This window comes from Triticum dicoccoides, chromosome 5A (assembly GCF_002162155.2).
Source record: "Triticum dicoccoides isolate Atlit2015 ecotype Zavitan chromosome 5A, WEW_v2.0, whole genome shotgun sequence".
Lineage (NCBI taxonomy): Eukaryota > Viridiplantae > Streptophyta > Magnoliopsida > Poales > Poaceae > Triticum > Triticum dicoccoides.
This window is the reverse complement of record NC_041388.1, coordinates 639,262,218-639,276,373: the sequence shown is the minus strand read 5'-3', so window position 1 is coordinate 639,276,373 and position 14,156 is coordinate 639,262,218. Positions and strand designations below refer to the sequence as shown.

The window sequence follows — 14,156 nt, the reverse complement described above, 5'->3', positions numbered from 1 at the left end:
GTGTGCGCGCGCTCGGCTTCCGTCGCGTTCGCCGTTCCCCCTCCCCGTCTGTTGCTGCCCCGCGTCCCGGCCATGTCCGGCGTGCACGCACGCCCGCACTTGCCACGAGCCACTGCTCGCTCGCGCTCACCGCGCCCTGCTCGCATCTTGGCCTCGCCCATCCCCCTCACTCACCTAACCGCGCGCCCGCGGCCCTTCTCCTTGCTCCCGCGCCTAGCAACGCCGCCCGCCTGCGCCGCTGTCGCCTACGGCGGCGCCCGTCCCCGCAACCACCTCCGCCGGTGCCGCGCCGACGCTCTGGAGCGCCCCCCCTTGTTCGGGCGGTTCCGCCCGCCCGATTCGCCCGCACTCCCGATCCGCCAGGCCCCCTAGGGCCAATGACAAGTGGGCCCCAGCCCAGAACATTTGTTTTTTAAAAGCTAATTAAATAAATAATTAAATTAATTAATTAATTAATTAAAGAATAAATTAACTGTATTAATTCTGTTTAGATTAACTAATTGTTTAATTAACCTGACTAATCTACTAATTAAACTAATTAAACTGTTAGTTAATTAACTAATTAATCAGTCAATGATAGTGGGGCTCACCCCTAATTAACCCTGTTTAGATTAACTAAAATTGGATAATTAAAAAGTGTCATTGACAGGTGGGACCCACACGTCAGGTTGACTAGTCAACCTTTGTTGACTGCTGATGTCATGCTGACGTCATGATGATGTCAGCAAACACTATTCTGGATAATGTTGAAATAAATAAATTAAATAAATTCTAAAAATGTTCTAAATCTTTTAAAATCATATTAAATAAACCGTAGCTCGGATCGAAAAACTTTGTACATGAAAGTTGCTCAGAACGACGAGACGAACCCGGATATGCAGCCCATTCGTCCACCACGCCTCCCTAACATAGCGAACACGCAACTTTCCCCCTCCGGTTCATCTGTCCAAAAATGTGAAACACCGGGAATACTCCCGGTTGTTTCACCCCCTTCGCCGGTACCACCTCCTACCGCGTTAGGGCACACCTAGCACCGCGCATTGTCATGTCTTCCATCTTCATGCTTATGGTTGCATTATATTTACTGTTGCTTCCCCCCCTTCTCTCCGGTAGACTATGAGACCGACGCTGCTGCTGTCCAGTTCGACTACGGAGTTGACGACCCCCTCCTTGCCAGAGCAACCAGGCAAGCAAACCCCCCTTGAGCATTCCGATATCGCCCATTTCTTCCCTCTCATGCTTGCATTAGAACTGCTACTTCTTTCTGTATGATCCTACTCTGATGCATAGCCTGTTGTTGTTACTTGCTTTCATACCTTACCTGCTTATTCTAAACTTCTTAGTATAGGTTGGTTAGAGATCCATTAGTGACCCCACCTTGTCCCAGTTGCCCTGCTTTATGTTCGATGACTCGACCAATGTGATCGACGTCCAGGCCTCGACACCGCATATCACCCCCCTTAGTTGTACGACTCCGTAGAGTTACCATCGAATGCCGAGGGTGGAAACTCTTACATCACTCCTGATGAGATCTCCGTAGTGTAGCTATACGGTCGAGGTCATCGAGGGTGATTTCCTCCTGAACCACTTCCGTTACGGCTCTGTCGTGCAACCCATCAAACGTGAACCTTGAGGGTGGATCCTCTTACGTTCACCTTGATGACAACATCGAGTGGAATTCACCGGGGGTGATTCCTCGGGTTTTCCCTTTGGTGTTAGACACACAGTTACTATGGTTACTATGACTTTACACTGAACCATGTTACTCAAGACGGGTCAACCCTGAGGGGTACCCGCGCGAGCTTAATAGCGAGTGATGTGGAGTCGGGTTGACCTGGAAGGTGCCCGTGAGATACTTACAAGGCGTGGCCGGGCATTCTTAGCCCTTGCCGCAAGTACTCGAGACGGGGCGACAGGGTCACATCGATAGTGAGTCTCTGCTCGTTACCGCGCGTTCCTAATCCACTATGATTTGGATATTTGATCCGAGAGGCCTCTGGCCTGATAGCACTAACCATCACATGGGAATAGTATGGGCGTTCTGCGTCGTATACATCAGCCGAAGCTTAATAGACGTCAGTGACTGAGCAGCGCGCGCCGGGTTGGACTGCGTAAGCACCTGCCTTGTTGAAGGAGGTAGCTAGGTATGCTCACCGGCCGCGTACGCAACGTGCAGGAGTTCCCGGGGAGATGGCCCATGACCCCTGGGGGCATAGGTTTAGTCCGACGTGCTGACCTCTCTATTAAGTCTAGGTCGGGTTGCGGCGTATTGTTTGGCCGAGGCCGGGCATGACCCAGGAAAGTGTGTCCGGCCGGAGTTAATCGAGCGTGGTAGGTAAGTTGATGCACCCCTATAGGGAAGAAAACATCTATCGATAGCCTGTCCTACGATAACGAACACTTGGAGTTGTATCCCGATCGATACAACTAGAACTGGATACCTGAGATGAGAATGGACTGTGATGAGAAATGGATATGAGAAATGGAGATGAGAACTGGATAGTATGGCTCTGGGATTGCTTTCTTGCAGGGAGTCAAGAAAAGATCTCTGGCCGAGGTTGATAACACTTCTACTACTTTACTTTATGCTACTCTACTCCCTCCTGTTGTTGTAAGATGGTGGATTCCAGAAGATGCTAGTCTTCGATAGGCTAGGCTTTTCCCTTCCCTTCTGGCATTCTGCAGTGTAGTCCACAGATACAACCCATTCCTTTGATACAGATGCATACTTAGTTTAGATCTGATGTAAGTCTTGCGAGTACTTTGGATGAGTACTCACGGTTGCTTTGCTACTTCCTTTTCCCCATACCCGATTGTTGCGACCAGATGACGGATCCTAGGAGCCATATGACGCCACTGATGACTACTACTACCCGGAAGATGCCTACTACTACGTGAAGACCGCAGACAACTAGGAGTAGTTAGGACGCTCCCAGACAGGAGGCCTTCCTTCTATCATTGTTGCTTTTGTGCTAGCCTTCTTAAGGCAATCTTGTCTAACTCATGTATGTACTCAGATATTCTTGCTTCTGCTGACTCTTGTGTATTCGAGCTTATGTATTCGAGCCCTAGAGGCCCCTGGCTTGTAATATAAAGCTTGTTTTATTTTACTTTGTGTCTAGAGTTATGATGTGATATCTTCCCGTGAGTCCTTGATCTTGATCGTACACATTTGCGTGTATGATTAGTGTACGATTGAATCGAGGGTGTCACAAGTTGGTATCAGAGCCAACTACCTGTAGGTAGCCCCCTTTCCAATTCCTTGGCCGAAGTCGAGTCTAGTAAAAAAACGCGCCAGGGGTGGCGCTCCTTGATGGGTAGTGGGCAGCTCGTAAGGCGGTTGTTACCCTTCTTTCGCCGCAAGAAAGATAATTTATGGATAAAATCCACTCAAAATTTTAGCCCAATTGGAGTTACAGATCTCCAGGAATTTAAAAAACGGTGAAGAGCCGGAAAACAGGAAGACGAAACAGAAGAGAATAGAGAGAGAGAGATCCAATCTCGGAGGGGCTCTCGCCCCTCCGTCGTCATGGAGGCCATGGACCAGAGGGGTAACCCTCCTTCCATCTAGGGGGGAGGACAAGGAATAAGAAGGAGGGCGGATCTCTCCCACTCTCTCCAAGTGGCGTCGGAGCACCGTCGAGACAAGGATCGTGACGGTGATCTACACCAACAACCTTGCTACCGTCAACACCAACTTTATCCCCCTCTATGCAGTGGTATCACCTATGTATTCCCGCAACAATTTTCTACTTAAACATGGTTCTCAACAGTATATATTATTATCCAATGATATGTGGTTATCCAATGATGTTTGAGTAGGTATGTTTTGTCCTATGGGTTGATTGATGGTCATGATTGGTTTGAGTTGTATATTTTATTTTGTTGTTGTCCTATGGTGCCCTCCTTGTCGCACAAACATGAGGGATACCTACTATAGGGTGTTGCAATACGTTCATGATTCTCTTATACTGGGTGAGAGAGTGTCAGAAATTTATACCCGAGTAAGTGGGTTGTTGCGTATGGGAGTAAAGAGAAATTGATACATAATGCTATGGTTGGGTTTTACCTTAATGATCTTTAGTAGTTGCAGATGTTCGCTAGAGTTCCAATCATAAGTGCATATGATCCAAGTATGGAAATTATATTAGTGCATGCCTCTCCTTCATATAAAATTGCAATAATGATTACCAGTCTAGTTATCAATTGCCTAGGGACAAATAACTTTGTTGTGTGACAAAAAATTTCTACTAAACAACTAACTTTTACTATCTCGCAAAGTACTCGTAATTTTATTCTTGCAAAGTAGTTCTAGCATCACACATACAAAATAGTTTCATACTTGTTCTAGGTAAAGCGAACGTTAAATTGTGCGTAGAATTGTATTAGTGGTCGATAGAACTTGAGGGAATATTTGTTGTACCTTTAGATCCTCGTTGGGTTTGACACTCTTATTTATCAAAATATACTAAAAACAATCCCCTACACTTGTGGGTTATCACTCATGTGATGTAAATTGGGGCCTGGAAGCGGACACTAGTCACAGCTCATCCTTCAATCCAAGGAGAAACTGGGACACAAAAAACACGAGGCTAACCAATGGGTCGAGCGATAGCAAGTCAGATATGTGGGTCTCGAAGTGTTGGTGGTAGTCTTTCATACCGCATCCCCCGGGCGTGACCACCAACTGATTTCCCACTATGTACCAGGAAATACCCAAAAAATTCTCGGCCTCACTTCTACCACGATCTTTTACATCATGGACGGCCCAAAGAATGCCGTGTACGTGCGACTCCAACGCGCCCAGGACAAAAAACCCATTTTGCATAACTTTTTGCCATAGAAGAACGAGCCCACCATATTTACTATGATATGTGTTTTTGTCACAATTATCGTTATGCAAGTGTCACTTCCATGACAGAACAAGTTTTCATTTGGGCGATAATGTCACATATGTGTCTTTTTTTGTAGTGACTGCTCTGACCTCAGTACATTGTTGAGACTTGGAGCCTTGTAAGTCGACGTTGTATAGTTTTGTGGATCAATAAAGCACTCTTTTGTTCAATGTTTTCTATTATTTTACTCCTGGATACACCAAGTTGATTTCTTGTGGTGGCGTGTGCGGCTGTCTATCTAGATACAGTGGTACTTCACTTCACCCAAACAAGGTGCTATAGATACATTGGAGACATATAAAATGACACTATGCAATGTAATAAGTAGCATGCATATTTCCCATTGACACATATATAAGGAAATATCAAAAAATTAAATAGTGAAATATATTTCTTTAATGAGTTTAATATTGTTTTTGCATAATTCGTAGGAGAAAGGTGAGGATCTCTTTAGATTTCCTAATATTTTGTGATATATTGTTTTTAACATGTTACTATAAAGCATTTCCTTGCATTTATGCAATATATTTCAATATATGAACATTTATAATCCTTCTTATCCCACCCACCGCTGATCGGCACTCTCCCCCGATACTCTACTTCACCGATGCTTCTTCCTGTCCACCCTCCATCACCTCTCTCATGCTACTCAACACACCCCTCTATCAATATAGAAGCTGGCAATATTGCATATCTAGAAAGATGGATCATTATTTAATAAAATCTTCCAATATTGGTTTGCCATATTTATTTGAGTGGGGAACGGTGCAGATTTTTGCATCATGAAGGCAATGGAGATTGGCTGGCCATGAGCTAATTCTCCCCTTTGGCCCGCTATATATAACGCAACATAATCGGGGTACAAGGCACACTGGCAGCAAGCAGTCAAGCAGCAAGAGTGGAAAGATCTCCATTCTCTTCCTCCTCGAACGCCTCATCCTCCATCTCCTCCACTGTAAGTTCTAGCCTTAGCCTTCATATCCCTATTCCATCCTTTGTTTCTCGATCTTTTTTCATTATCCACCCTTTATAGTTTTTTTATCCATGTATTATATACACGAGTTTACAAGATGTGAGGTTATATATGTGTAGGGTCTAAGTAGTTCATTTGATCTATATAGTACACTTGTGTTGACATCCATGTTTATGCCTCTATATATATACGTGTTGGCATTTTATGGTTTATTTTCTATGTCGATCTTATTTGGCTGCGTCTATTTTTTGGAGCTACATGATTTCATAAATAGAAAGAACATGCAAAATTAATCATGCATATAACAATCGATCAATCTATATGACGGAAGGTACCAGATTTCTTCTGTTACTTTTCATCATGTTTTGGGACTTCTATATTAGTGAAACTATGATGTCACTACTTAATATCATTTTTGTGTTGACTCTTTTTAAGAATAACAATCTCCTTTGTGTATTTAGCATGAGTGAGTAAGGGAATAACTAATTTCCTTATCCTATTGGGAATAACTAATTCTTTATTCTATTTTTAAATTCGTTTATCTGATCATGGCATCCAAGGCCCAAGGATCCTCCTTTATGAAGGCACTAGTTGTTGAGGACACCACAGTTCAAAGGATGGTCCTCTCGGCAAAGTTACGTAATTTTCAATGTGAGATTACTCTCGCCATGAATGGAAAAGAAGCAGTTAACCTATTCCTTGTGGGGAAGAAGTTTGACATTATTTTTTGCAATAAGGACATGCCCATCATGACTGGTCCTGAGGTGCTTAGCTTCTCCCTTGGATTTTCAATATTTTACAATTTTTAGAAATGTATTGATCTGAACATAAGTCCTTCTTTTAAGTTTGCAAATAAACTAAAAATTCTTTTGTTCTGTTGCTTAACAGGCAGTTGTAAAGATTCGTGCTATGGGGGAAACTGATGTGAAGATTGTTGGGATGTCAGCTGATGATGATGCCATGGAGGTGTTCATAAGTGCTGGTGCTGATGTTTTTGTGCCCAAACCAATCAAGGTTCAGGATCTCGAGTCTATAATTAAGGAAGTCATGAACAAGAATAAGAACACCATGGTCTAGCACAATCCAACTTCCTTGAGCGATGGAGGAAATGTTTTTCTGCTCCTGGAACTATGTTTTCTTATGTATGCATTGTCCTGTTGTTTAGTTTCATTGTGTTGTATCATTTTTAAAGATTAATGTTAAAGTCCGCTTGTTCTAAGCAAGAAGAACATGAGACGCTACCCTTGATTCCAAGGCATTGATATATTTCTTGATCGGCACCAATATAAATAGGGCGCAATGTTTTGTCCATTGTCACATTGATAAACAAATACTCGAAAGAAATAGATACATAATTTATTTGCCAACTTTAATCGAGGGTATGTTTTGCGTAATTTGTAGGAGAGAGGCTCAGAGGTACTTGACATTGTTTTAACATTTCGTGAGACATTGATTTTTATAATATATTTTGTATTATATTTTCATAAACCTCCACAAATAATTTTGTAATATATTTTCATTTCTAAATATTTATAAACCTATTTATCCCTCCCTCCTTCCTTGAGTGCCTCTCTCGCATGATCCTCTACACCGTCGTTGCTCTTCGTCCCATTAGCCTTTCCTAGTCCCACATCCATTATCTCGTGCTACCCAACACATCCCTTTGTCGTCGCATCAGCCATAAATATTGCATTTCCAAAGATGTGCATCATTAATGTGTGTGTATAAAATCTCCCCATATTCATTTGCCATATTTATGTGGGCAGAGAGTGGAGGATTTTTGCATGGTGAAGGAGGTGCAGATTCGTTGGCCATGGGATATGCCGCCCTGTTTCCCCTGTACAAGTACCATGGCATACTCAGGGTACAAGGAACACTACCACCAAAATAGTGAAGCGGCAAAGGAGGAAAGAGATCCATTCTACCCCTTTAGCTCCATTATAAGCTCTTGCTTCAGCCTACATATCCCTATTTCATATTTTGTTTTTATACCTTGTTTTATCATCCAGCTTGTAGTAGTTTTTGTATCCATGTTTTACAAACATGAGTTTATAAGAGGTGATGGTATTTGTGTATAGAGTGGAAGTAGTTCATTTTGATCTATATAGTACATTATTTGTTGGCGTCCATGTTTATGCCTCTCTATATATACAGGTTTAAGGAGTGTATAAAGTCAGGGGAACATGGAGGCATCCATGTTTATGCCTCCTAAAGTACTCATAGCCCATTCAGATCTCCATAATTAACAAACAAAATGGAAATGATAGGATTTCTTTTGCTGTCCAAAATGAAAAAACCAAAAAAATGGTTAAAGAAAAGTGTTGTTGCTTCCAACCAGCGCCCATGCATTCCATTTCCCAACTAGTCACTAGCCATAAGAATAATGTTAAACCAGTTGAATTTTCTCATCAACCCTGAGCCATCCATGCAAAATTTTGGCCAGTAACCACCGGTAAGCACCTGGTCTCACTCTTCAGCAACATTTACTTCCTTTGAGTTTGTTGAAAGAAAGCACTAACTCTGGCACCAACATTTTCTATAGTTGGGCGAGCATGAAACTGCATGGGTTGATTCAGGGGTTGGAAAGGTGGATTAGAAGCTCACTTTTCTACCCCCCTATCAACTCCAGTGGCCCACATGTCAATTCTTGTGGGTGATCTCAAATTGGCCGATTTCAAGGAGTTCCTAGAAAATAAAGGTTTACAAGTAGGTCTCTGTTTTTATTTTGGACTTATGATATTGCATGCCTTAGTCAGCCTATCCTTCACGTTTTGGCTTTAGAATGTGCATCAAACGGACATATCTGGTTATATACTTGAGACATGTCATAATCGAGGCTCCGCGGACTGAAAGAAGGTTCGAACTCTGGGGCGTGTACGAAGACCCTTCCTAGCTACAGCCTCAAGCTCATCGCCTCATGGCTTGGCCTCACCGGGTTCGTGCGAGTGGGGGAAATGAAGAACACATATTTACCCAGATTCGGGCCACCTTAAGGTGTAAGACCCTACTCCTGCTTTGTGGTTGATTTCCTCGTGAGGATGATGGGGATGAACTAGTATAAGTGGATGAGCTGCCTCAGGAAGCTCAGTTGCCGAAGGGTTCGATCCCTCTCTACGGTGGAGACTAGCCTATAATTATAGTGTCCTTGGTCCTCTTCCCTCATAACTTATGCGGGAAAGGATTCCACAACGACCAATTTTGAAGGCGCATAGTAGTACATCTTATCCTGACGAAAGGTGGTCTTCTCCTGCAAAGCTTCTGGCCATGATGCAGAGGTGGGATCGGTGATGACATCCATCCTGCCGAGCTCATGGTATTGGTCATGTTGCACGGGAATGGAAACCTTTGCAGGCTCCCTTGGGAACCCACGTACATCCTTGCCTCCTTAGCACGAAAGAGGAAACTGTCCTGGACTGTGCCCGCTGTGAAGGAAATATGCCCTAGAGGCAATAATAAAGTTGTTATTTATATTTCCTTATATCATGATAAATGTTCATTATTCATGCTATAATTGTATTAACTGGAAACTTGATACATGCGCGGATACATAGACAAAACACAGTGTCGCTAGTAAGCTTCTACTAGACTAGTTCTTTAATCAAAGATGGTTAAGTTTCCTAACCAAAGACATGAGTTGTCATTTGGTAAACAGGATCACATCATTAGGAGAATGATGTGATGGACAAGACCCATCCGTTAGCTTAGCATAATGATCGTTAAGTTTTATTGCTATTGCTTTCTTCATGTCATATACATATTCCTTTGACTATGAGATTATGCAACTCCCGGATACCGGAGGAATACCTTGTGTGCTATCAAACATCACAATGTAACTGGGTGATTATAAAGATTCTCTACAGGTATCTCCGAAGGTGTTTGTTGGGTTGGCATAGATCGAGATTAGGATTTGTCACTCCGAGTATCGGAGAGGTATCTCTGGGCCCTCTCGGTAATGCACATCATAATAAGACTTGCAAGCAATGTGACTAATGAGTTAGTTGCGGGATGTTGCATTACGGAACAAGTAAAGAGACTTTCCGGTAACGAGATTGAACTAGGTATGTGATACGTCTCTGTCGTATCTATAATTTTTTATTGTTTCATGCCAATATTATACCACTTTCACATACTTTTGGCAACTTTTTATATGATTTGATGGACTAACCTATTGATCCAGTGCCCAGTGCCACTTTCTGTTTTTGCATGTTTTTGTATCGTAGAGTATCCATATCAAACAAAGTCCAAATGAAATAAAATTTTACAGAGAATTATTTTGGAATATATGTGATTTTTGGGAGTTGGAACACCGCAAACGGAGGCCCACACAGGGCACAAGACACCAGCGCACGGGCCAGGAGCCTAGTACGTGGTGGTGGGTTGTACCCACCTCATACGTCGGTTGGAGCTGTACTTCGGGCGCAAGGATGCTTATATCCGGAAAAGAATCATGTTAAAATCTCAGCGGAATCGGAGTTACGGATCTCCGGGAATATAAGAAACGGTTTCCGGCCAGATCTGAGAACGCGAAACAGAAGAGAACAGAGAGGGAGATCCAATCTCGGAGGGGCTCCCGCCCCTCTGTGGCCATGGAGGCCATGGACCAGAGGGAGAACTCTCCTCCCATAGGGGGGAGGCTAAGTAAGAAGAATAAGGAGGGGCTCTCTCCCCCTCGCTTTCGGTTGCACCGGAGTGCCACCGGGGCAACGATCGGGATGGGATCTACATCAACAATCTTGCTACCTTCAACACCAACTCTCTCCCCCTCTATGCAGCGGTGTAACACCTATTCCCCCCGTTGTAATCTCTAATTAAACATGGTGCTCAACTCCATATATTATTTTCCAATGATCTATGGTTATCCTATGATGTTTGAGTAGATATGTTTTGTCCTATGGGTTAATCGTGATCTTGGTTGATATGATTGTATATTTTATTTATGGTGTTGTCCTACAGTGCCCTCCACGCGCAAACGCGAGGGGCCCTCGCTGTAGGGTGTTGCAATATGTTCATGGTTCGCTTACGGTGGGTTGCGAGAGTGACAGAAACTAAAACCCGAGTAACTGGGGTATGACGTATGGGAGTAAAGAGGACTTGATACTTAATGCTATGGTTGGGTGTCACGACCTTAATGATCTTTATTAGTTGCGGATGCTTGCTAGGGGTCCAATGTAAGTGCATATGATCCAAGTAGAGAAAGTATGTTAGATCATGCCTCTCCCTCATATAAATTTGCAAGAATGATTACCTGTACTTGTTATCGATTTCCTAGGGACAAATGACTTTCTTGTTGACAAAAGCTATCCACTTTTATTATCTTGCAAAGTACTTCTAGTTTTATTCTTGCAAAGTAGTTCTAGCACCACACCTACAAAATAGTTTCATACTTGTTTCCGGTAAACCAAACATCAAGTGTGCGTAGAGTTGTATCAGTGGTCGATAGAACTTGAGGGAATATTTGTTCTGCCTTTAGATCCTCGTTGGGTTCGACACTCTTATTTATCGAAGAAGGCTACAAAAGATCCACTATAATTTTGGGTTATCAAGACCTTTTTCTGGCTCCGTTGCCTGGGAGCAATAGCGTGGGGTGAATATTCTCGTGTGTGCTTGTTTTCTTTATCACTAAGTAGTTTTCATTTCCTGTTCTAAGTTGTTCTCTATCTCTGGTTATGGATATGGAACACGAAACACCCAAAAAATAGTGGTACTTGCTACTCATGGAGAAGGGGAACCTCCTAATACCCTCGATGCTTGTTATGTTAAAAATATTATGCACTACTTTGATAATCCTGAGAAAACCCCATTCAACTTGATAATGGGAGTAATGTTGGATCAATGCGAATACTTTAGGGATTATCGCTTGATTCAAAAGGGAAAACTTTTATGGGATCAAATTGAAATGTTGCAATGGTATGCCTGGGATTTATGTCAGAGATATGATTTTACTTGTTGCTCTAGGATGAATGCTCCACATCTTCCCTTTTCATGTGAATTTATTGATAATGAAACCTTGGCTTCTTATGCTAGAGGTATTTATGATTACTATGATGTGGAACGAATAGAATGATTTGTTGCTTTTAAGGGTGCTTATGAAATTGATTCTTTGTTCGAAAAATATGAAGCTTTTGATGATGATGTTATAGACCTGAAAATTTTGCCATCCTTAAATATTGCTATGATAATTATAAATATAATTCCGATATTGATGAATTTATTGAGAAAGTTTCTGCTGTCCAAGAAGAGACTAATATTTTGCGGGAGTCTATGGAAAAAGAAATTGATGAAACTATGAGCTCATTGGATGAAAAAGATGACGAGGAGAGTGAAGAACAAAAGGAGGAAGATCGGATTAGCTACCCGTTCCCACCTTCTAATGAGAGTAACTATTCAACTCATACATTATTTAATGTCCCTTCATTCTTACTGAAGGATGAATGCCATGATAATTGCCATGATCCCGTTGATTCATTTGAAATATCCCTTTTTGATGAACTTGATGCCTGTTATGCTTGTGGCCAAGATGCCAATATGAATTATGCTTATGGAGATGAACTTGCTATTGTTCCTTATGTTAAGAATGAAATTGTTGCTATTGCACCCACATATGATAGTCCTATTACCTTTTTGAATTCTCTCAACTACACTATATTGGAGAAGTTTGCACTTATTAAGGATTACATTGATGGGTTTCCTTTTACCACTACACATGATGATTTTGATGAATATAATATGCATGTGCTTGCTGCTCCTACTTTCAATTATTATGAGAGAGGAACTATATCTCCACCTCTCTATGTTTCCAACACGATAAAATTGCAAGAAACTGCTTATGCTATTTATTGGCCTTTACTTCTGTTGGGGATTGTAGCAGAAATTCAAAATTTTCCTACGAGTCACCAAGATCAATCTAGGAGATACTAGCAACAAGAGAGAGGGAGTGCATCTTCATACCCTTTAAGATCGCTAAGCGGAAGCGTTCAAGAGAACGGGGTTGATGGAGTCGTAATCGTCCTGATCCAAATCACCGATGATCCTAGCACCAACCGGACGGCACCTCCGCGTTCAACACACGTACGGAGCGGAGACGTCTCCTCCTTCTTGATCCAGCAAGGGGGAAGGAGAAGTTGATGGAGATCCAGCAGCACGACGGCGTGGTGGTGGAAGTAGCGGGATCCTGGCAGGGCTTCGCCAAGCGCAAGCAGGAAGGAAGAGGTGTCACGGGAGGGAGGGAGGCCCAGGGCTTGGGTGCTGCTGCCCTCCCTCCCCTCCACTATATATAGGGGCCCTGGGGGGGGCGCCGGCCCCTAGAGATACCATCTAATGGGAGGGGCGGCGGCCTAGGGGGTGGCTTGGCCCCCAAGCCAGGTGCAGGCGCCCCCACCCCTTTAGGGTTTCCAACCCTAGGCGCAAGGGAGGCCCAAGTGGGGTGCACCAGCCCACCAGGGGCTGGTTCCCACATCACTTCAGCCCATGGGGCCCTCCGGGACAGGTGGCCCCAACCGGTGGTCCCGGTACAATACCGGTGATCCCGAATCTCTCCCGGTGACCGAAACTGGACTTCCTATATATATATATATATATATATATATATATATATATATATATATATATATATATATATATATATATATATATACTCCTCGTGACGTCCGGGATCTGATACGGGACTCCGAACAACTTTCGGTTAACCGCATACTAATATCTCTACAACTCTAGCATCACTGAACCTTAAGTGTGTAGACCCTACGGGTTCGGGAGACACGTAGACATGACAGAGACAACTCTCCGGCCAATAACCAACAGCGGGATCTGGATACCCATGTTGGCTCCCACATGCTCCACGATGATCTCATCGGGAGAACTGCGATGTCGAGGATTCAATCAATCCCGTATACAATTCCCTTTGTCTACCGGTATAGTACTTGCCCGAGATTCGATCGTCGGTATCCCGATACCTTGTTCAATCTCGTTACCGGCAAGTCTCTTTACTTGTTCCGTAACACATCATCCCGTGATCAACTCCTTGGTCACATTGTGCACATTATGATGATGTCCTACCGAGTGGGCCCAGAGATACCTCTCCATTTTACACGGAGTGACAAATCCCAGTCTCGATTCGTGCCAACCCAACAGACACTTTTGGAGATACCCGTAGTGCACCTTTATAGCCACCCAGTTACGTTGTGACGTTTTGTACACCCAAAGCATTCCTACGGTATCTGGGAGTTGCACAATCTCATGGTCTAAGGAAATGATACTTAATATTAGAAAAGCTTTAGCAGACGAACTAT

General features: G+C 43.2%; 1 protein-coding gene across 1 annotated transcript; it reads left to right on the top strand.

The window, feature by feature from the left end:
- The first annotated feature begins 5,779 nt into the window (after positions 1-5,779).
- LOC119298222 (two-component response regulator ORR42-like) lies at positions 5,780-7,091 on the top strand. The gene is made up of 2 exons (XM_037575704.1): positions 5,780-6,632; positions 6,757-7,091. Exons 1-2 carry the CDS (start codon positions 6,417-6,419, stop codon positions 6,943-6,945), a joined length of 405 nt encoding a protein of 134 aa, XP_037431601.1. The 5' UTR covers positions 5,780-6,416; the 3' UTR covers positions 6,946-7,091.
- The last annotated feature ends 7,065 nt before the right edge of the window (positions 7,092-14,156 follow it).